Consider the following 24646-nt stretch of genomic DNA (forward strand, 5'->3'; position numbering starts at 1 on the left):
GAATATAAGACTTCCAGTGCTAAGGTCAGGATAGCCCCAGGCAAACCAGGGTGGTTGATCAGCCTGCAGGACATGAGGAGATGGGAAAGATGTGGATCATTGGGGGGCGGTCTGCTTACCTCTGGGGGATCCTGCCTTGAGGGCAGGGCAGGTACTGGTTGTTCCCTCTTGGTTCTCACAGGCCCAGGCTCTGATGACGGACAACTCGCTGCTGGAGGCCAGGCCTGTGAAGGATGAAGCATCTCTCCAGTGAGCAAGAAACTTTATCTTCTCTCCTGTACTGGAACACCCCTTCCTGTCTCTGCCAATTCACATCTATCATCACATCTATCATTCCTCAAGATGGGCTCCAACCTGAAATGACAGCTCCTTCCTCTTGTTCTTGCAGCAGTAACTGACTACACTGCCTGGTGACCTATCTTTTGTTGAACCATGTAAATCTTGGGGTTTTTTCCACTGAGCATTCTCATATGTATATATGAAGCTTAATTACACAATTAGATTGAGATCTTCTGAAGACAAGGATAACAATTGTAGATTTTGCTAACACAGGGGAGTTCTGGGTCTTACTTTTTACTAAGGATACAGATCCCCTTAGGCTCTTGTCTGGGCAAAGAATGCTGGATGTGGATCCCGGAGGGCTGAGCACTTACCTCTGAGGAGATTTTCTTAGGCAATGGGGCTGGCGCCGCCGGCTCTTCCCTAGTGGCCACTGGTTGCTGAGCCTCATGGCTCATCTTTACCAAGGCCTTTCTCTCTTGTTGCTGCCTGGCCATCTGTTGTGCCTTCTCCTCTTCCTCCCGCTTCCTCTTTTCCTCTGCCATGGACTCAAATTTTGCCTTCAGCCCACGGGCACCACTAGAAGCTACAGACACAGTCAAAAAAATTAGGGTTGTCTTGGGTCAGAAGTAGAAGAGTAGCACTGGAAAGAAGAAGAGTCAGTTAAACATCCAGAAGAAGAGAAAATCAAGACAGGACTCATGGAAATGGAGGTAAAGAGGTATTAATGAAGGAACAAGGGGCTTAGAGAAGGATAAGGTAGCCCTGGAGCCTAGATTTTCACATAGCCAGACCATGTGATCTCAGGCTCTTACTCCTTCTAAAGCTTGGTCCCCTAACCTGCATCCTTCCTTGTCCACATTTCTTAAATCTATATACCCTCAGGCCACCATCTACCCACTGTCCCCCATCCAAAGTTCCTTTCCCTTTGTGTTCTTCCCAGATGGCTCCCCCCATCCCTGTGTTCTCTACATACAGTTTTTTCCCCAGTGTCACTCAGATATCCACCTAACCTAATTTTTTTTTAGGAGAAAGAATCTGGGAAGATGAGGGTAGGGGTCAAGTCTACCTCAGCTAACCTAGGTAGTTAAATGCTTGGAGTAGGTAGTCTAGGAAGAAAAAAAGAATGAGAAGGCAGAGGAGATTGAGGAGAACAGAGAGAGGGAATTAAAACTCACCAGCCTCTATGGGTGTTGTCTTCTTGTAAGCTGTGGTTGGGGCCTCCATTTCATTGAAGCCAACAGCACTCTGCAGGTAGAGGAATAGTATGTGCAGTGGTGGGGAGAGGGAAGGGGGCGATAGTGACCCAGAAGGCAGTAGCAGGGATTGGGGCCACTATAGGAGGTCTCCCTAAACTTTTGATGCTCAGTAGTAGTTAGGGTATTCAGATATTGTTGTTTTGCTTCAGAGAGATGGGTGAAGAAGTTCTAGGCTTGTAGGACTGGCTCTCCCTTTAAAAAAGCTCAGTGTTCCTGGAATCTCACATCTTTTAAGTCCAGTTGCCTGGAATGCAGGAGTACATGAAGTACATGCAGTACATGAAGAGGTGTAGGGAAAGACTGAATGGAGTGGGGCTAGGTTACTGACTGAGTTAATCAATACCAAGCAATCAATGAAGTTTTAAACACTTTTCGCTGGAGTTTGTCTGCCTCCCTGTCTCTCTCCACCTCCTCACTCTCCTTGATAAAGCTCAGGCTTCAGAAGACACACCCATTAGATGCTGAGGGCAGTCAATGGGAAGAGCAGGAGGACAGTGCAGGGCACCTAGCTTTGCTCATCCTTGTACCCACTTTGCCTCTCACTCTTCTCCATGTATGTCAGGGAACTTTTCCCAAGACATTGGTGTTCTGGTGCTTTACCTTATCCACTCGGTCCTTCTGGATGCCATACTGCCCGCCAAAACCCTTGGCATAATCTGCAGGATGGAAATATCTGAGAGTCACAAGAGGAGTTAAGTGCTAGAAATGTATGGGAAGAGGGAGTAGGAGCAGTGGGAAGGAGGACCAGAAGACAGGAATGAGGAAAACAGAGAGACCGATGAGGAAGTATGTTAGTCAGGAATAGACAGAGGAATGGGTGGGAAAAGATGAAAAAGGATGGGAAAAAAAAATACCTGGGAGAGAATGGAGATATGAGACATGGGAAGAGAGAAACAAAAGAGAGAGAAGTGGCAGAAAAGGGCAAAATATAAAAGGAAGAAACAGGAAAAATTAAAGCGAGAAGTTGCTGTATAGCATAGGGAGCCCAGGCACTCTGTGATAACCTGGAGGGATGGGATGAGGGGAGGGGAGGGAGGGGACGTATGGATAATTATGGCTGATTTACATTGTTGTATGGCAGAAACCAACACAATATTGTAAAAAAATTTTAATTTAAATTTTAAAAAATATAAAAAAAAATTAAAGTGAGCCCCCCAGCCATCCTCTCTGTGTCCCAGGGAAGAAGGCCTCTCTCTGTGAAGCAGAGGGGCCCCTAAGACTCACAGCCAAATCACACTCTTGCCATCAGCCAGCCCGCCCGTCTTCACCCATTCCTCAATGACCCCTTCTCTTTGGTCACCTTCCTGTGTCCTGCTCCTAAGCTTGCTGCTCTCCTCTCCATCCCTGTGGGTCTCCCCCCACCTACCCCCATACAGGTAATGCATACTCTTCACCCTACCACTTCCTGCATGACTCGTATTCTGGGTCCTCTGTGTCAACTTTCAGGAAGAGCAGAAGGAGGGCTCCACGTACGCTATGGCCTCCCTCCTCTCCAGCCCCAACTCACCTCTCTGGGATTCATGTTTCTCTGTCTCTCCCTTGTAGTCATATCCGAGAGCTGCCTTGTCCCGTTTATCCGCCTCTATCCCATAACGGCCACCAAAGCCACGAGAGTAATCTGCGGTGGAAGGAGCAGTTGTGAGAGCCCACTCTCAGTCCATGGGAAAGTGCTTGGAAGAGGAGTCAGGAGGGGTGGGTGCAGGGTGATGGGGCCTGGGAAGATAGCGGGGCCCGAATCAAAGGGAAATGGAGTTCTAAGCCAGCCTTTGTAAGTTTTAATTCAACAATGTCCACTCTTTCCCTCATTTCCATTCCAAGATAGAAGATTATTTCAATTTTTTCCCTTCTTCAAAGAAGGAGAAAATACAGAGAGTGTAAGGAGAGACATCCAGAAAAAAAGACAGATGCATGTGAACTACATGTCTTTCCCTAATTCTATGCAAACACTTGGTAATTTGAGAAAGATATAATGATCTTTTTTTAAAAAAAAAAAAACAATAAATCTCAAAAGAAAACAAGAAAAAAAAATTCCTGGTTCCAGGAACAAACAGATGAATCAAAATAGTAGATATGATGGTAATTATGAGCTGACACAGAAAACCCAAGCTGTTTTCAGTCACAAATTTAGTGCCTAGAGAATAGGATGTAGGATCTGAGGTTCTAGTTTCTATACAAGAACAGGTAGCTGGAACAAGAAAGTAAGGCTCTGCCCACTTCTATAAAATAATTCTAGAAAAAGTCTACTACTTGTCCAGGGAAATGGTAAGAGGAATTCTAGTTTTTTAGCATTTGGAGAAGATTTTACCTATGAGATTTGTAAGCTCCAAGCCTGCACCTGAATGTGTGAGATACAAATATCCAGTTTCATACTACTTATATTATACAGAAATTCTAAGCTGAGAGATTAATTGAATACTGATATAGGAAAATATATACCACAGAAAGGGTTAGCATCAGAAAGATGACATGAATATGAGACAAAGTGGACTTAAAGACAAAATGCATGATAAGAGACTTAACACATGATAAAAGGGCAATTTGTCCTTCATCAGGATTAAATATGATGAATCAAAATTATCAGAATCAAAATTCATGAAACAAAGATGAAAGAGAAAGAGACAAATCTATGACCATAGTCAAAAATTTTAACACTCTTTTCTAACTATTAATAAAAAATTTAGACAAAAGGGATCTATTAGAGAAGTCCCAAACAACATTATCAACAAGACCTAATTGACATTTATAGAATATTACATCCCCAAACTTCATGATATATATTTTTTCTATGCACATATACCAGCCACCAAGATAGACCATATACTTGTTCATATAAAAAGTTTCAGTACATTTCAAACGATTGGAGTATGAGATATCATATCCTCTGATTATAATAGAATTAAACTAGAAGTTCATAACAATAAAATAAGAAAATTCCCCAAATTTCTGGAAAATGAGCAATTACACTTTTAAATGACTCATGGAGCAAAGAAGAAATGAAAAGGAAATGAATATTTTGAACTGAATAAAAAAATTAAAATATATATAACATTGTGGAATGTAGCAAAAACAGGGTGTTTCCCAGGTGTCGCTGGTGTCCCAGGTCCCCAAGAACCTGCCTGCCAATGCAGGAGACGTAAGAGACATTCAATCCCTAGGTCGGGAAGATCCCCTGGAGAAGGGCACGGCAACCCACTCCAGTGTTCTTGCCTGGAGAATCCTGAAGGCAGAGGAGCCTGGCAGGGTATGGCCCATAGGATTGCACAGAGTCAGACACAACTGAAGTGACTTAGCACACACACATATAGTTTTAAGTACCCATGAAGTAAGCAAAGGTTTAAAATTAATTTTCTATGTTTCTACCTTAACAAGAAAGAACCAATTAAACCCACATTAAAATGAAAGAAAAAAAAGTACTGAAAAGCAGAATTCAATAACATTTTAAAAACAAGTGAACAATGGAGAAAATGAGCAAAGTAAATATACTTCTTTGAAATTAAAAATAAATAATATTAAAGAACCTCTAGCAAAATAATTAAAAAGAAAAAACTACAAATTAATAATATCAGTAGTAAAAGTGAACATGTCACTTATAGATCTTACAGAGGTTGAAAAAAAAATAAGGGAATACTATAAATGAATCTATACCACTATATTTGAAAATATAGATAAAATGGAAAATGTCCTTGAAAAGCATACATTACCATAATAAGAAAAAAATCAGAAGACTGACTAGACCTGTATCTATTTACGAAATCGAATTCATAATGGAAAACAATAATTGTAAAGAGAACATGGTCTTTACTATTAAGACCCTGGAACTCAGCCAGAAATAAAGGCAGAATTTCTCTGATGGGAAATATTCTCAATCCAGGGCACATAACAAATATCCCTGTCTCCCCACTGAAATAAATTTGCAAAATGTAATAAATTATAAACTATCAAAGAAATAAATAACCATGATGGAAAATAGATTAGTTGAACAGAAGAACTGGCGTCCCCAAGAGTTGCAAATAGTATAACAATGTGAAAGAAACTATAAAATGAGTATTTTAAAAATAACTAAAGTGCTTAAAGAAAGGGAAAAATATAATGAAAGCAATACGAGATTAAGGAAAAGGAATCAGCAGATTTGCAATAGAATCAAAGGGAACTAGTACAAACGAAAAACAAATGAAATAAAGTTGAAAAATTAGTGGATGACTTAAACGATCATTAAATACATCTGAAGGAAGAGTTAGAGAACTTAACATAGATCCAAGAGGATTACCCAGAATGCAACATAGCAAGATAAAGAGATGAAAGTAGAGAACAGAAATTAAGAGACATCAAGAACACAACTCGGGGTGGCAGTCCCAAGATGGCAGAGGAATAGGGCAGGGAGACCACTTTCTCCCCTACAAATTCATCAAAAGATCATTTGAATGCTGAGCAACTTCTACAAAACAACTTCTGAATGCTGGCAGAGGTCACCAGGCACGGAGAAAGGCATTCTCTTCAAAAGGAGGTGAGACAAAATATAAAAGGCAAAAAGAGAGACAAAAGAGTTAGGGAGGGAGACCTGTCCTTGGGAGGGAGTAGTGAAGGAGGAGACATTTCCAAACAGTAGGAAACCCTCTCACAGGCGAGTCTGTGGGGAGTTTTGCAATCTCAAAGGGCAACATGACTGGGAGGAAAAAAAAAAAACACCCACAGAATAGGCGCCTAACTCTGCCAGCAGAGAAGTAGCCCAGACATTTGCATCTGCCACCAGCGAGCTGGCGCTGGACAGGGAGGCACGGGTGCCATCAGCGGTCCTTAGGGTAAGGTCTGGGCCTGAATGCTCTGAAGGAGCTAAAGTGAGATAGCAACTCAAACTGTGGGATTGTCAGAGAGGGAAAAAAAAGAGAGAGAGAACTTTCCTGCAAAAGGCTCCAACTAGCAGCCTGGCCCACTCACAGAACTAAGGATTGAGCAAATACCAAAGGAGAGCTAGCTGGCTGCATACAGGCCCCTCCCCACCCCCACCAGAGGCAGAGAGGCAGATGTGCAACAACCAGAGCCAGAAGGCAAGGGGCTGCTCCAATCTCGGCCCCAAAGACCAGCATCCTCCACCAAACTGTGAGCAGGCTTCCAGTTGCTAACCATGTCTTCCTGGATGGTTGACATCTGCCAGGAGGGTCGCAGCCTGAGATCAGCTCCCCAGAGGAGACACACAGCACACCTGAGACAGTCTCACAGCACACCCAGGAAGCTGAGCGCCCAGGACCAGGGACGTGATTAAGATGTACGTCCCCCTTGGACTGTGCGCTTGCCAAGCACCTGGTCACCTGAGCTGCTTGGACCAGGGAAGGGCACAAAACACACGCTCAACCGAATCTGTGCCCTTGCGGCATACCCGAGAACCTGACCCAAGCAGCTTAGACCTGGGAAGTGCAAAAAACCCAGGGCCTGCTTTGGACAGTGCCCTGCAAAACACCCTGCAGCCTGAGCAGTGTAGACCCAGAAAGCACACGCTGCTGTGAGCTAGGGCAAATCCAGTGTGGTCCATACACTGCGAGCACTTCCCACACACACCAGCAATATTTGTTTGCGGTGTTCTTCCCTCCCCACACCACAACTGAACAAGTCAGCCTAAATAAGTGACCACCTTGGCCCCCTTGTGTTGGGGTGGAAATTAGACACCAAAGAGACTTGCAAACAGGAAACCAACATAAACAAAGAAGAGGGAACTGCTCCAGAAGTGACAGGTGCAACAGATTAAAACCCTGTTGTTAACACTGATTAAGCATTGGAGGGGGCCTATAGACCTTGAGAACAAGTACAAGCTGGAACAAGGAACTATATGAAACTGAACTGACCCCACACTGCTCACAACAGCTCCAGAGAAATTCTTAGATATATTTTTACTATTATCACGTTTTAATTTTTTAAAAAATTTAATTTCTTTATTACTCCTTTAATTTTCATTTTTATAACCTACTATTGCTTTGCAAAAAGAGACCCTATTTTAAAGAAAATTTCATATATATATATTTTTATAATTTTTGTGATTGATTTTGTTTTGTATTTTTAATATTGTATTTTTGAGAGTCTAACCTTTACTCTAGATTTTTAATCTTTGCTCTTTGGTATTTGTTATCAATTTTGTACCTTTAAGAATCCAATCTTCAGTATCCATTTTCACTTAGGGGTGTCATTACTGGCTTGATTGCTCTCTCCCCTTTTGACTCTCCCTCTTCTTTCCCAGGTCACTTCTATTTCCTCCCTCCCTCTTCTCTTCTCTGCTTAACCCTGTGAATTTCTCTGGGTGTTCCAGGCTGTGAAGAACACTTAGGGAACTGATTACTGGCTAGATTGTCTCTCCCCTTTTGACTCCTTCCTCTTCTCCTTCTGGTCCCTCCTCCCTCTTCTCTTCTCTGTGTAACTCTGTGAATCTCTCTGGGTGTTCCAGACTGTGGGGAGCACATACAGAATTGATTACTGGCTAGATTGTTTTCTCCCATTTTGACTCTCCTTATTCTTCTCCTGGTCACCTCTATCTCCCTCCTCCCTCTTCTCTTCTCTATGTAACTCTGTGAACCTCTCTGGGTCTCCCTTGCTGTGGAGAATTGTTTCACCATTAACTTACATGTTTTATCATCAGTGCTTTATGGATGGAGAAGTCTTGAGGCTGCTGCTGCTGCTAAGTCGCTTCAGTCATGTCTGACTCTGTGCAACCCCATAGACAGCAGCCCACCAGGCTCCCCTGTCCCTGGGATTCTCCAGGCAAGAACACTGGAGTGGGTTGCCATTTCCTTCTCCAATGCATGAAGGTGAAAAGTGAAAGTGAAGTCAGTCGTGTCTGACTCCTGCTTAGTCCCAAGCAGGATAAACCGAAGGCGAAACAGCCCAAGACACGTATTAATCAAACTAACAAAGATCAAACACAAAGAGCAAATGTTAAAAGCAGCAAGGGAAAAGCAACAAATAACACACAAGGGGATTCCCATAAAGATAACAACTGATCTTTCAATAGAAACTCTTCAGGCCAGAAGGGAATGGCAGGACATACTTAAAGTGATGAAAGAGAAAAACCTACAACCCAGAAAAGTATACCTAGCAAAGATCTCACCCAAATATGAAAGAGAAATCAAAAGCTTTACAGGCAAGCAAAAGCTAGAGAATGCAGCACCACCAACCAGCTCTTCAACAAATGCTAAAGGATATTCTCTAGACAGGAAACACAGAAAAGGTTTATAAACTCGAACCCAAAATGACAAAGTAAATGGCAATGGGATCATATTTATCAATAATTACCTTAAATGTAAATGAGTTGAATGCACCAACCAAAAGACAAAGACTGGCTGAATGGATACAAAAACAATACCCCTATATATGCTGTCTACAGGAGACCCACCTCAAACCAAGGGACACAAACAGACTGAAAGTAAAGGGCTGGAAAAAGATATTTCATGCAAATGGAGACCAAAAGAAAGCAGGAGTAGTAATACTCATATCAGATAAAATAGACTTTGAAATAAAGGCCATGAAAAGAGACGAAGAAGGACACTATATAATGATCAAAGGATCAATCCAAGAAGAAGATAAAATAATTATAAATATATATGCACCCAACATAGGAGCACCTCAATATGTAAGACAAATGCCAGCAAGTATGAAAGGGGAAATTAACAGTAACACAATAATAGTGGGAAACTTTAATAACCCACTCACACCTATGGATAGATCAACCAAACAGAAAATTAGCAAGGAAACACAAACTTTAAATGATACAATGGACCATTTAGACCTAATTTATATCTATAGGATATTTCACTCCAAAACAATAAATTTCACCTTTTTCTCAAGTGCATACAGAACATTCTTCAGAATAGATCACATCCTGAGTCATAAATCTAGCCTTAGTAAATTTTAAAAAATCGAAATAACTTCAAGCATCTTTTCTGATCACAATGCAGTAAGATTAGATGTCAACTACAGGAAAAAAAAACTATTAAAAATACAAACATATGGAGGCTAAATAACACACTTCTGAATAACCAACAAATCATGGAAGAAATCAAAAAAGAAATAAAAATATGCATAGGAACGAATGAAAACATGGTAACCCAAAACCTATGGGATTCAATAAAAGCTGTGCTAAGGTGAAGGTTCATAGCATTACAAGCTTACCTCAAGAAACAAGAGAAAAATCAAATAAATACCCTAACTTTACTAGAAAAAGAAGAAATGAAGAACCCCAGGGTTAGTAGAAGGAAAGAAATCTTAAAAATTAGGGCAGAAATAAATGAAAAAGAAACAAAGGAGGCTATAGCAAAAATCAACAAAACTAAAAGCTGGTTCTTTGAGAGGATATATAAGATAGACAAACCATTAGCCAGACTTACCAAGAAAAAAAGGGAGAAGAATCAAATCAACAACATTAGAAATGAAAATGGAGAAATCACAACAGACAACACAGAAGTACAAAGGATCATAAGAGACTACTATCAGCAACTATATGCCAATAAAATGGACAACTTGGAAGAAATGGACAAATTCTTAGAAAAGTATAACCTTCCAAAACTGAACCAGGAAGAAATAGAAAATCTTAACAGACCCTTCACAAGCACAGAAATAGAAACCATAATCAAAAAAAAAAAAAGAAAGAAAGAAATCATAATCAAAAATCTTCCAGCAAACAAAAGCCCAGGACCAGATGGCTTCAGAGTGAATTCTACCAAAAAATGAGAGAAGAGCTAACACCTATCCTACTTAAACGCTTCCAAAAAATTGCAGAGGAAGGTAAACTTCCAAACTCATTCTATAAGGCCATCATCATCCTAATGCCAAAACCAGACAAAGATGCCACAAAAAGAGAAAACTACAGGCCAATATTGCTGATGAAAATAGACTCATTTAACTCAGATGACCATTATATCTACTACTGCAGGCAGGAATCCCTCAGAAGAAATGGAGTAGCCATCATGGTCAACAAAAGAGTCTGAAATGCAGTACTTGGATGCAATCTCAAAAACAACAGAATGATCTCTGTTCATTTCCAAGGCAAACCATTCAATATCACAGTAATCCAAGTCTATGCCCCAACCAGTAATGCTGAAGAAGCTGAAGTTGAACAGTTCTATGAAGACCTACAAGACCTTTTAGAATTAACACCCAAAAAAGATGGCCTTTTCATTATAGGGGACTGGAATGCAAAAGTAGGAAGTCAAGAAACACCTGGAGTAACAGGCAAATTTGGCCTTGGAATATGGAATGAAGCAGGGCAAAGATAATAGAGTTTTGCCAAGAAAAAAAATCAGCCATAGGTATACATACGTCCCCTCCCTCTTGAACTTCCCTCCCATTTCTTTTCCCATCCCACCCCTCTAGGTTGATACAGAGCCCGTTTGAGTTCCCTGAGACATAGAGCAATGCCCATTGACTATCTGTTTTACATACAGTAATGTAAGTTTCCATGTTACTCTCTCCATACATCTCACCCTTTCTTCCCCTCTCCCTGTGTCCATAAGCCTGTTCTCTATGTCTATTTCTTCACTGTTGCCCTCCAAATAAATTCTTTGGTACAATCAAACAAACAAACAAACAAAAATACTTAACAAAATTCTAGCAAACAGAATTCAACAACATATTAAGAAGATCATACATTATGACCAAGTGGGCTTTATCCTAGGGATGCAAGGATTTGTCAACATTCACAAATCAATCAGTGTGATATACCACATTAACAGATTGAAGGATAAAAATCATATGATTATCTCAATAGATGCAGAGAAAGCCTTTGACAAAATTCAGCACCCATTTATGATAAAATCTCTCCAAAAAGCAGGCACAGAAAGCACATACCCCAACATAATAATAGCCATATATGATAAACCCACAGCAAACATTATCTATCCTAAATGGTGAAAAATTGAAAGCATTTCCCCTAAAATCAGGAACAAGATAGGGGTGCCCACTCTCACCATTACTATTCAACACAGTTCTGGAAATTTTAGCCACAGCAATCAGAGAAGAAAAAGAAATAAAAGGAATCCAGATTGGAAAAGAAGAAGTAAAACTCTCACTGTTTGCAGATGACATGATACTCTACATAGAAAATCCTAAAGACTTCACCAGAAAATTACTAGAGCTAATCAATGAATATAAAAGTTGCAGGATATAAAATTAATACACAGAAATCCCTTGCATTCCTATACACTCACTAACAATGAGAAAACAGAAAGAAAAATTAAGGAAACAATCCCATTCATCATTGTGATGAAAAGAATAAAATACCCTGGAATAAATCTACCTAAAGAAACAAAAGACCTATGTATATAAAACTATAAAACACTCAAGAAAAAAATCAAAGAGGACACAAATATATGGAGAAATATACTATGTTCATGGATTGGAAGAATCAATATAGTGAAAATAAGTTTACTACCCAAAGCAATCTATAGATTCAATGCAATCCCTATCAAGCTACCAATGGTATTTTTCACGAGACTAGGACAAATAATTTCACAATTTGTATGGAAATACAAAAATCCTCAAATAGCCAAAGCAGTCTTGAGAAAGAAGAATGGAACTGGAGGAATCAATCTGCCTGACTTCAGACCATACTAAAAAGCTACAGTCATCAAGACAAGTCATTAATACGGGCACAAAGACAAAAATATAGATCAGTGGAACTAAATAGAAAGCTCAGAGATAAATCCATGCACCTATGGGCACCTTATCTTTGACAAAGGAGGCAAAAATATACAATGGATTAAAGACAATCTCTTTAACAAGTGGTGCTGGGAAAACTGGTCAACCACTTGTAAAAGAATGAAACTAGAACACTTTCTAACACCATACACAAAAATAAACTCAAAATGGATTAAAGATCTAAATGTAAGACCAGAAACTATAAAACTCCTAGAGGGAAACAGAGGCAAAACACTCTCTGACATACATCACAGCAGGATCCTCTATGACCCACCTCCCAGAGTAATGGAAATAAAAGCAAAAATAAACAAATTGGACCTAATCCAACTTAAACGTTTTTGCACAATGAAGGAAACTATAAGCAAGGTGAAAAGACAGCCTTCAGAGTGGGAGAAAATAATAGCCAATGAAGCAACTGACAAAGAATTAATCTGAAAGATATACAAAGAGCTCATGCAGCTCAATACCAGAAAAATAAACAACCCAATCAAAAAATGGGCCAAAGAACTAAACAGACATTTCTCTAAAGAAGACATACAGATGGCTAACAAACACATGAAAAGATGCTCAACATCACTCATTATTAGAGAAATGCAAATCAAAACCACAATGAGGTACTATCTCACACTGGTCAGAATGGCTGCTATCAAATAGTCTACAAAAGTAGATGCTAGAGAGGGTGTGGAGAAAAGGGAACCCTCTTATGCTGTTGGTGGGAATGCGAACTAGTACAGCCATGATGGAGAACAATGTGGAGTTCCTTAAAAAACTGAAAATAGAACTGCCATACAAACCAGCAATCACACTGCTGGGCATACACACTGAAGAAACCAGAACTGAAAGAGACACGTGTACCCCAATGTTCATTGCACCACTGTTTACAATAGCTAGGACATGGAAGCAACCTAGATGTCCATCAGCAGATGAATGGATAAGAAAGCTGTGGTACATATAAACAATGGAATATTACTCAGCTATTAAAAAGAATGTATTTGAATCAGTTCTAACGAGGTGGATGAAACTGGAGCCTATTATACAGAGTGGAGTAAGTCAGAAAGAAAAACTTACCAATACAGTATATTAATGCATATATATGGAATTTAGAAAGATGGTAACGGTGACCCTATATGCGAGACAGCAAAAGAGACACAGATATAAAGAACAGACTTTGGGACTCTGGGAGAAGGCGAGGGTGGGATGATTTGAGAGAATAGCATTGAAACATGTATATTACCATATGTGAAATAGATCACCAGTGCAAGTTCAATCCTCCAAACAGGGCACTCAAAGCCGGTGCACTGGGACAACCCAGAGGGATGAGATGGGGAGGGAGGTGGGAGGGGGGTTCAGGATGGGGGAACACATGTACACCCATGGCTGATTCACGTCAATGTATGGCAAAAACCACCACAATATTATAAAGTTATTAGCATCCAATTAAAATAAATAAATTAAAATAATTTTTTTAAAAAGAACACAACTTATCAAAATATTTTGAATGCAGTGAAAGCAGTGCTCAGGGCAAACAATACATCCATTAGAAAATAAAAAAGATCTGAAAATCAGTAATTTAAGTTTCCACCTTAGGAAATAGAAAAAGAAGAACAAATTAAGCCAAAAGTAAGCAGAAAAAAGAAACAAGAATTAGAGCAAAAAATCAGTGAAATTAAAAATAAGAAGCCAATAGAGAAAATCAAGAAAACCTAAAGCTTACTTGAGAAGATCAGTAACATAGATATGCCTCTAGTCAGGCTAACTAAGAAAAAAAGAGAGAACATAAATTACTCATACCAGAAATGAAAGAGGCTACATCACAACAGATTTCAAGGAAATTAAAACAATAATAAAATAATACTATGAACAATTTTATGCCCACAAATCTGATAACATACATAAGATGGACCAGTTCCTTGAAAGCTGCATCTGCCAAAACTTACACAAACAGAAACAGATTATCTGAATAGGCTTGTATCTACTAAGCCCACAGTTTGGCAGTTTCTTACAAAATTTAACATACCCTTGTTATAGGATCCAGTGTTTGTACTTCTTGGTATTTATCCTAAAGAGTGGAAAATGTGTATCTACACAAAAACCTGTGCACAGAAGTTTTTAGCAGGTTTATTCATAATTGCCAAAACTTGGAAGCAATTAAGATGTGTTTCAGTAGGTAAATGGGTAAAAAAAACTGTGGTCCATCCATCCAAAGGAATAATATTCAGGACTAAAAAGAAATTAGCTATCAAACTATGAAAAGACATGGAGGAAACTTAAATGCATATTACTCAGTGAAAGAAGCCAATCTAGAAATGCTACATGGTGTGTGATTTCAACCATATAATATCCTGCTACTGCTGCTGCTAAGTTACTTCAGTCGTGTCCGACTCTGTGTGACCCCATAGACGGCAGCCCACCAGGCTCCCCCATCCCTGGGGTTCTCCAGGCAAGAACACTGGAGTGGGTTGCCAGTTCCTTCTCCAATGCATGAAAGTGAAAAGTGAAAGTGAAGTTGCTCGGTCGTGTCTGACTGTTGGCGACCCCATGGACTGCAGCCCACCAGGCTCCTCTGTCCATCAGATTTTCCAGGTGAGAGTACTGGAGTGGGGTGCCATTGCCTTCTCCTATAATATCCTGTAGAAGGCAAAACTATGGAGACAGTATCAGTGGTTGCTGGGGAGTGAGGGAAATGAACAGGCAGAGCACAGAGGATTTTTAGGGCACTGAAAATACTTTGCATGACAGTATAATGATAGATATATGTCACTATACTTTTGTCCAAACCCACAGAATGTACACCACCAAGAGTGAACCCTAAAGTAAACTATTTGAGTGATTTTGATATATCAACGTAGAATCATCCTTGACTTAAAAAAAAAAATTCTGATCAATAATGATGATAACGGGGGAGGCTATGCATGTGTAGGGGCAGAAGTGTATTGAAATCTATGTACTTTTCTCTCAATTTTGTCATAAATCTAAAACTGATATAAAAATATAAAGTTTTTTTAGCATGTATGAGAGAGAAGAGACTGAAAAGTTCTAATACACACCTGAGTTCCAGAAGAAAGAATAAAAGAGAAGAGAGGAGAAGCACTACCCAAAGAGAAAATGTCATATTGAAAGTTATCTCTCAGGTTGAAGAGGAGCAGCAAGTCTCATATAGAATAATAAAAATAGATCTAACACCTGGACAGAGACTGATGATATTTCAGGATATCAGAGACAAAGGAAAAATTTTTCATGAGACCAAAAAATAAAATAAATTAAAAATTTAAGAGACAAGACATGCTATCTACAAAAGAATGTTGATTAGACAAACCCAAGAGAAATGCCAGAGATGATGAAATAGTATCTTCAACATGATGAAGGGAAAATAACAATGAAGAATGGATCAAAATAAATTTGTTTTTCAGACAAAGTCTGAGAGTTCTTTCATAAACTGTCACTGAAAGAATTATCAAAGGATATACTCTAGCAAGAAGGAAATAGAGGAAGCAAGGAGGAAACAATGAACTAAACAAGGATGAGCTAGGGAGTTGGTAAACACATTGGTCAGTTTAAATAAGCATTCACCTAGTAATAATAATGATTAATTTGGGGGGGTTTAAAAACAAACAGATGGAACCAATATACTGGATTACAATTATCCAGTTTTTACAAAGATTTTAGAATGTAGAAGAAATATAATTAAATTATTCCATGTTTCCTGTATTACTCATGAAGAAATAGTGACTAATTTTAAGTCACAGATACGTATTAATAGTTAGGAATAACTTCTTAAAATGAAGGAGTATAATATCTTATTTTTAATCCATTAAAGGGGAAAGGGGACTAAAAAAATTGACCAATGATGTAGAAAGTGATGAAGGAGCGACTTCACTGGCAGTCCAGTGGTTAAGACTCCATGTTTCTACTACAGGGGGCATGGTTCAATCCTGGGTCCAGGAATTAAGGTCATGCATGTCACATGGCATGGCCAAAGGGCAATAAAGTAATAAAGGAGAAAGAAGCAAGCACAGGCTTGGATTTTAAAAATAAAGTGGTGGGGAACTGGGTCATGGAACTAAAGGGAGTTGATGATGGCTGTTGGGAGCTGAAGTCTGAGCAGTCAGGTTGAAGTGCAGGGTCCTTGCCTTTCTGAGATGTGTGTTTCTCCACTTCTCCTTTGTAATCAAAACCAACTGCTGACTACAGAGAAAAGGAGAGAGAATCAGTTAGAGTCAAAGTTAATGTTTCCCCTTCCCTCACATACCCTTAACACCTAACTCAGCCCAGGAGTTAGTTATAGGGGTTCAAAGCTGAGTATAGGAGTCCAATGTAGAAACAAATAGTACCCTGACAGGCTGGTGTAAAGGCAGCATAATACAGAGCAATGACCACAGGCTCTGCACACAGATAGATCTAGATCCAAATCCTAACCTCACTTCCCTTTTTATAGTTGTGTAACTTTTTTAATATTCCTGAACCTCAGGTTCTTCAAACATGAAATAAAAATAGGTATATCTGTCTTACTAACTCAACTGTAAAATGATTCCAGTATATTTGGGATATTGTGAGGACTAAATGGGAAAGCTACAGAGAGTGTAGGTCACTCATTAAGTCAGTGTTTTTCTTCCTAACTCTTACTAAACTAAAATGAGACAATAACTAGAAAAGTGCCTTGTAAACTATAAAGCACCATGCACATGTTAAGTGATATCATCCTATACTGACTGATTACACTACACTTCTCTTTTCTTACACAGCAGCTCAAACCCAGAGATGTGGATTTTGTTGGATAAGAGGCAGCCAGGAGAATCTGGATCCTAGCTGCTTTGGGCCTGGATATCTTGGCAAATACCTAACATAGCTGTGTCCCCAAATGGCGTAGTAATTATGAGTCTCTAAGCAAGTCTATATTTTGCATTTTAAAAGCTATTAGTATGTATTTTTTTCTTTATTTACAAGACACACTGGCTGTTAAGGTGAATAGTTTGTAGCTGGTGAGGCAGAAGATGAAAGAAATAACAATGAAAAAGTAGGCAAAGGCAGAAGGGGGGCCAAGATGGAAGGGAAATTCCACCCTGATTAGAGAAGAACATTACAAGCTCCATATTTCCATTACTGCTTTTAAACATTATCCTCTATGGTTCTCCTTTACTTTACAGTATGTTTTTAATTTTTCTGTGCTTTATTTTTTTAACAACCTACAATTCAAATAACATTCTAACACTTAGCTTTAAGGATTCAGGCCCACTTATTAACAACTGTAAGTTAAAAAAAAAAATTAAAAGCTCAGGTAGCAGTGAAGATAGCCTTTCTATGTGCTGCTGTGGGGCAGAGAGACTACTTTGCACCATAAAAAATGAGCTCAAAGAAACTGATCTACTAAGGTGTGACAATGAGAACATGAATGAGTTATCAGTCTTACTCTCCTGACCACTCTGTCATCTGTACTCATACTGTCCTTTCTTTTTCTCTCTCTTCACAACTCCTCTTTGTACAAAGAAGTCCTTAAAAACACCTGGACTGTAGCCAGTTGGTGCTAAATGCTGTGAAAAGTAACATTTACATTCTAAAAGTAACCTTAATTAGTGGTTTTACTTGATTATTTGCTACCATCGTAATAATATTTCAGCTGATATTTCTGTTTTCCTGAAAGGCATAAATATTTATAAGACTTTGCTATTAGGCCAAAGGAGGAGCTTTGGAATTTCCACTTTTCTCTTCATGCACACAGGACTGACAAAACCAATGGCTTAGGGATTCCTGATTCAGAGTTCGAAAGTCTTCGTGTCTTTTAAATGAACACCTTTCAGCTCAGGATGTGGCCTCCAACAGTGGCACCAAAGAACTCGCTGAGGTAGTTGTGAGGAGCCATTCTCACGATGGACCCTCCTTGAGACCACTGCCCCATCTTTCCACAGGAGAAGCACAGGCCTACATTCAAGGTATTGTTGGTAAGTCCCACATGATCTGAGTTGGATGGTGCAGGGAGAGAGTGTTGTCACTTACCTTGTCTGCCCGGTCCTTCTCAACTCCATATTTACCCCCAAAGCCTCTGGCAGCATCAGTCTGAGAAGAGTGCTTCTCCACCTCAGCAACGTACTCATGGCCCACGGCACTCTGAGAAAAATCAAGGTGGGAATGAGTAAGTAGATAAAAAATGACCAAAGAAAAAATAAAATGATGCAGAGATAGGACAGGATGTACGAATACAAGAAATTTCATTCTGGGCCATACTGATAACCTATGTTGATATATACTGTATATATACTATACTGATAATCTGACAGTAGTGCCAAGGAACATGTAATGGGAGAGCACCGTAAGTCTTTCTGGAGCCGTGCACATCCTGCTTCTTCTTTAATACCACTAGGAGCCCATCCTCTAGGAAACTCCCATAAGATGGGTTGGGAACCAGGAGGATAGAGACTGCATAGACAGAGTGGTGTTTAAACTAGAAACAAAAGAGGCTGAAACAAGGGCTTTGTGTATCGAAATAGGAATGAGGGTAGTTACCAAGGAGAGACCTAAGGGGACTGACAAGATGCCATAGCCAGGACTGAATATTTCTCTAACACAACCAGGTGATTTTGTTTTGCATCTTTGTTCCTGTAAGACCATCAAGGCTCCGAAGTGCCACATGAGCCCTGATATTAAGTGACTGACTCTTTATGCCAAATGGGGCTGGTAGACAATACCATGCGTAGTCATGACATAAAATTTTATTTTTTAAACACCCTCTTCCACTTTTTCCCCCTACCATTTTCTACTTGGTTTTGAAAGGTATGTCCCTTTCAATGTTTCGACATGGATGCTTTAATAACCTTAGAACTGAATAATACTTCAAACCAAATGGGCTTCCCTGGTGGCTCAGATGGTAAAGAATTTGCCTGCAACGCAGGAGATCCAGGTTAAATCCCTGGGTTGGGAAGATCCCTTGGAGAATGAAATGGAAAACCACAACAGTATTCAAACCAAACAGTGATACCTTAAAGAGTCTCAACTAAGAAGAAATTAGAAAGCTTCCTCTTCCTCCTGCATTTCCAATTCCATGCTGACATAAATACAGAGACTGATGTGAAGCACTGCCCTATATGAGCTCCTGGGAGCTCACTTTGCAGTATTTTTGGGTCTGAGTAGGTCAGGCTGCAGTCCAGTCCATGGGGTCGAGAAGAGTCGGACACGACTGAGCGACTTCACTTTCACTTTTCACTTTCACACATTGGAGAAGGAAATGGCAACCCACTCCAGTGTTCTTGCCTGGAGAATCCCAGGGACGGGGAAGCCTGGTGGGCTGCCGTCTATGGGGTTGCACAGAGTCGGACACAACTGAAGCGACTTAGCAGCAGCAGCAGCAGCAGGTCAACTTTGCTTGCTGAATTCAAGAATGAATGACTGCTTATCTACATTTCTTTTTCCTAGGAATTCTGTAGGAGAATACAGTGTCTGGACTGCATTTTACATAATGACTTCTTGAGGGTGGACTAAAGGTTTTCATTGAATTGTTTTTTCTCTGTGGAGATTAAACATTTTTTTATTTATAGGAATATATCTCTATTTTTGAGGTTAGGAAAATCAATGGAAAAATATGATTCACCATACAAGCTTTCTTGTATCATACTTTCATAGTATCTAGTGGATAAAGGAAAGATAATATTATATTCAAGGGCATCTAATAGATAAATCCCCATCAATATTTTTCACACCTATGTGCAAATCATAAGTGATATATAAAATGTTTAAAAAAAAACCCCACTAAATAAACAGTAAACAGTAAAAGAAGTTGCAGCAAAGACATAATACACATGCATTTGAAAACAGTAAATGATTTTAAAACCTGTTTTCCCCTTCTCTATGTGTGTTCCGTGTCTCTTCAGTCTAGGAATTACAGTGTAGGTGAGCCTACACTAGGCCAGTTCTTCTAAATTCTTGGCTCCCATTTTCTGCCATCTATGTATTACATGTTGAAATCAGGGGAAAATGATACAAATAATATGTGGACATTCTATTTTAATATTTATTTTATTTGCCTGTACCAGGTATTAGTCATGGTATGCAGGATCTGTAGCCGTGGCATGTGGGGTCTAGTTCCCTGACTAGGGATCGAACTCAGGCCCCCTGCATTGGGAACTCGGCATCTTAACCACTGGATCACCAGGGAAGCCCCTGGACATTCAATTTTAAAACCAAATGGATGTTTTACTTTTGAGTAAGTTTTAACCATAAAATCAACAAATGACTCGATTTATCGTTTTGTTTTTTTTTTTTTTTTAAAAAAGCAAATATCCTCTTTCAATTCACCTTGTCCATTCGGTCTTTTTCCACTCCAAACCGACCTCCATAGCCATGAGATGCTTTGGGCCCTGACTCCATCTCTTTCTTCTTGAGAATATCATGCTCCTCTGATACTTTGTTCCTCAGCTGGTGGATGCTGGAAGCAAACACATCACAGAGACTTGTCTAGCACAGAGAAGCCAATGAACCCTCCTTGCCAGAAAAATAGTAATTTTGCAGTGTGTTCTGTTCATTTTTAGCAATAGTCACAAACAAGTCCCAAATAACCTGTGCTGGGTCTGGGAGTAAGGGATTAGTGTGGCCGGCATATATACCCTGATACGAACTCTTCATAAACCAATAGTATCCTCTAGTCTGTCATTTTGTTCACTAAATAACCTTCTGATATTTAGACTCATGTTCCTGAATGTTAGAGGCCAGTAACTGAAGAGTTATTTTCCTCTCTGAATGGATTTGCTGTCTAACAATTAGGTATTCTACCTCAAGAAGCACAAAAAGATTCATATACCCTTTACCCACACATTCTAGAAGTCTATCCCAAGGAAATAATTTTAACTGTGGCAAAGTGCAGTGTCTAATGATATTCACTGAAACACTGTATTTAATAATAAGAACCAAGAAACATTTTATGTGGAGAAAATTGGGGAATAGTTAAGTAAATTGCACATTACTTTTTAATGGCACATGAGGAAGTCATTAAAGACATTGAGTAGGAAAAATACATCATTGAGGAATTTATCTACATATAAAGTATTTTATGTCTCTTCTTGTCAAAATGAATGCCCTTCACACTGCCCCTAAATCTGCTTATTCCTGAGAGAACTAAAAATTAATAACCTTTGTCTGGGACACCTCTATCCTTAAGAGAACATAACACTGAAAGGAGGCATTCTCCCCTTTACTTCACCTTCATCTTTACCATGGTGGTGGTGGTGGTGCTGCTGCTGCTAAGTCACGTGAGTCGTGTCTGACTCTGTGTGACCCCATAGATGGCAGCCCACCAGGCTCCCTCGTCCCTGGGATTCTCCAGGCAAGAACACTGGAGTGGGTTGCCATTTCCTTCTCCAATGCATGAAAGTGAAAAGTGAAAGTGAAGTCGCTCAGTCGTGTCCGACCCTTAGCAACCCCATGGACTGCAGCCTACCAGGCTCCTCCGTCCATGGGATTTTCCAGGCAAGAGTACTGGAGTGGAGTGCCATTGGCTTCTCCATGGTGATGCTAGTGGTAAAGAGCTTGTCTATCAATGAAGAAGACATAAGAAAAGCAAGTTTGATCCCTGGGTCAGGAAGATCCCCGAGAGAAGGAAATGGCAACCCACTCCAGTATTCTTGCCTAGAGAATCCCATGGACAGAGGAACCTGGTGGGCCACAGTCCATAGGGTCACAAAGAGTTGGACATGACTGAAGCAACTAAGCACAGCACAATACACAGAACATCTATGGCTATTTGTTTGGCCTGAGGATATGAAGTGATAGCTCAGCACCAGCACCAACTCCAGGACCAATAAGTGACAATCAGAACTGATACTTGGACACATATGACGACCACTGGGGATTCTTAGAAACACTTGGGCAAGAGAATTTTATTTTTAAAAAAATAAAAAATTTAATTTCCTGCAGCGAGAAATGGAGGTTTGGAGAACTGAGATAGCAATTTTCCTGGAAATTTACTAGTTCATATAAACCAGATATATTGCTTACAGTTAGAGTGGCCATCTCATAGGCAAAATTCTCCTCTTTCATGGAAGAATAGATCCATCTTGTGGCCTTGTAGTGTAAGGCCACCAGAAGTCTTTTTTAAAAGTCATCTCAGCTTTAGTCAAAGTTAATTTTAGAAAATTGGCTTTGACCCAGATGAAATTAAGCTAAGAGCTGGAAGAACCCTCTGTTCCTGTGCCTGCTCTAAACCCTCTGGCAGCAGGGAAGGCAGAGATCCTGTGTTGCTAGTTTGACAACATCAACATTTTAGAACTGTCTGTGTCCAAAAAAGTTACTGGTGCCAAGAACAGGTAAATGACCAATATTTCCCAACCAAAGTATTCAGATGAAGAATAAAGAAAATGGGACTAGACATTACTTTCAAGTGGGGGAAAATATGCAAAGTTTTAATAAATCCAGTCACTGTTGCATGAATCATAACTGCATTATAGTTGAAACAAGTTTTTAAAGGGATTAGAAAATGAGATTCAGGAATATCCCCCTAATAGTTGGCAGTGAGGCTAATCAGAGAATCATGACAACAGATAATAAAATTTGAATGAAAATGTTGGGGCCAGCAAAGACCAACTTTTTACCAAATTCTTTAGACTATAGCTGAAGCTACTATAAATGTGTTATATTATTCCATTATTAAATAAATATTAATTAAATGTTTATTAAATTTTTTTAGTGTGAAGTACCATTAGACTCTGACAATACAAAGATAATTAATATATGAAAATAGTGATCAGATGCAAGATATAGAGAGGAAACTAAAAGTTATGTTTCAATGTCCTAATTGGTATACCTAAGAAACTTGACACATTAACTCTCAGAAACCTATTTAAAGTCTTAAAATACCTTGCCTTGGAATTGATAAAGCAATATAGTTTATAGTAACCAGGACCTCAAAGATGAGCTAAGAGAAGGAACAGACTTTTTTTGTTGTTATTATGATAAAAGTAAAAGCACAAAAATTAGTGACTCAGACTATAAGATTTTATTCACAAACAATGACCATAGACAAAGAAAGTTCTAAAGAATCTACATCAGTTTGCTACTAGAACTATTCAGTACATTTAGCAAGGTCCCAGAAAACAAGACTACAATCAAAAGAAATTTTATTTCTACATACTAGCCACAGACATTTGAGAATTTAAAGTTAAAAATAAATTCTACTTACCATCACATGAAATAACACTAAATATTTTAGAATAACTTTAAATAAATATGTGCAAGACCTGAACACTGAAAAACATTTCTGAAAAGATTAAAGAAGATCTAAGTAAATGGAAACATACCCCATATTCATGGCTTGGAAAACTTGAGATCATTAAGATGTAAGTTCTCTCCAAATCTATGATCTATAGATTCAGTGTAATCCCAGTCAAAATACCAACAGGAATTTTTGTAGGAATCAACTAGCTAATTCTAAAATGTGTGTGGAAAGGTAAAAGTTCTGGGATAATAAAAAGTTATTTTTTAAAGGAGCGCAAAGTTGAAGGACTACCCGATTTCATTTTGCTACAATAAAAGGTACAGTACAATAATGTTACAACATTCAGTGCAGTATGGTATGGGCCAGAGCAGACATAAATCAATAAAATAGTTTAGATATGGACCTTCACATATATGGTCAAAGATGCTAGGTAAGTCAATGAAGAAAGAATAGTCTTTTAATGATGTGGGAATAATGAAATCTGCAAATGGAAATAAAATGAACCTCAATCTCTGCCTCATACCGTACACAGAAACAAATTTGAAATAAATTATAGACTTAAATGTAAAAGCTAAAACTATAAGTCTTTTAGAAAAAGACATAGGAAAAAATCTTCACAATTTGAGGTAGGCAAAAATTTCCTAGACACATAGGCACTGACCATAAAAAATTTTGATAAAATTAGACTTCATCAGAATTAACATATTTTGATCTTTAAAATAAGCCATTAATAGAGTGAAAAGGCAAGTTATAATCTGGCAGAAAATATTTATAAAACATACATGTCACAAAAGACTTTTATCTAGAATATTTAAAGAACTCTTAAAACTCAAAAGAATACAAATAACCCACTTTAAAAATGAGAAAAAGATTTGAATAGACACTTCAAAATGAAGACATATGAAAATACATGAATGGCACGTGAAAAGATGTTCAATAAAATTAACCAGCAGAAAAATACAAGTTAAAATCACTACACACTTACAAAAATGATTAAAAATACTAACAAAGTAAGTGTAGACAAAGTGTAGACAAAGACAATTAAAACTCATCCATTATTGGTAGGAGTGAAAAAACATTTCTTTCAGAAAGCAGTTTCTTAAAAACTAAAACAGACTTTTTATATGACTCAGGAATTCTCCTACTTTTAGGTATTTCCCAAGGGAAGTAAAAATATAGGTAAAGAAAAAGATTTGGACTCAATGTTCATGACACATTCACTTGACAGCTTTATTTATTT

At 38.8% G+C, this 24646-nt stretch overlaps 1 protein-coding gene across 1 annotated transcript in view; it reads right to left on the reverse strand.

Annotated features, from left to right (window-relative positions):
• HCLS1 (hematopoietic cell-specific Lyn substrate 1) overlaps positions 1–24646 on the reverse strand; it is a 34000-nt gene that overhangs the window by 2654 nt on the left and 6700 nt on the right. The window contains exons 4-11 of the mRNA XM_027531544.1: positions 20496–20625; positions 18204–18314; positions 16343–16397; positions 3046–3156; positions 2139–2194; positions 1458–1527; positions 654–865; positions 120–224 (exon numbers count right to left, since the gene is read on the reverse strand). Coding sequence (XP_027387345.1) covers positions 120–224; positions 654–865; positions 1458–1527; positions 2139–2194; positions 3046–3156; positions 16343–16397; positions 18204–18314; positions 20496–20625 — 850 coding nt within the window. The remainder of the gene's footprint in view (positions 1–119; positions 225–653; positions 866–1457; positions 1528–2138; positions 2195–3045; positions 3157–16342; positions 16398–18203; positions 18315–20495; positions 20626–24646) is intronic.

Source organism: Bos indicus x Bos taurus, chromosome 1 (genome assembly GCF_003369695.1).
Source record: "Bos indicus x Bos taurus breed Angus x Brahman F1 hybrid chromosome 1, Bos_hybrid_MaternalHap_v2.0, whole genome shotgun sequence".
NCBI classification, from domain to species: domain Eukaryota; kingdom Metazoa; phylum Chordata; class Mammalia; order Artiodactyla; family Bovidae; genus Bos; species Bos indicus x Bos taurus.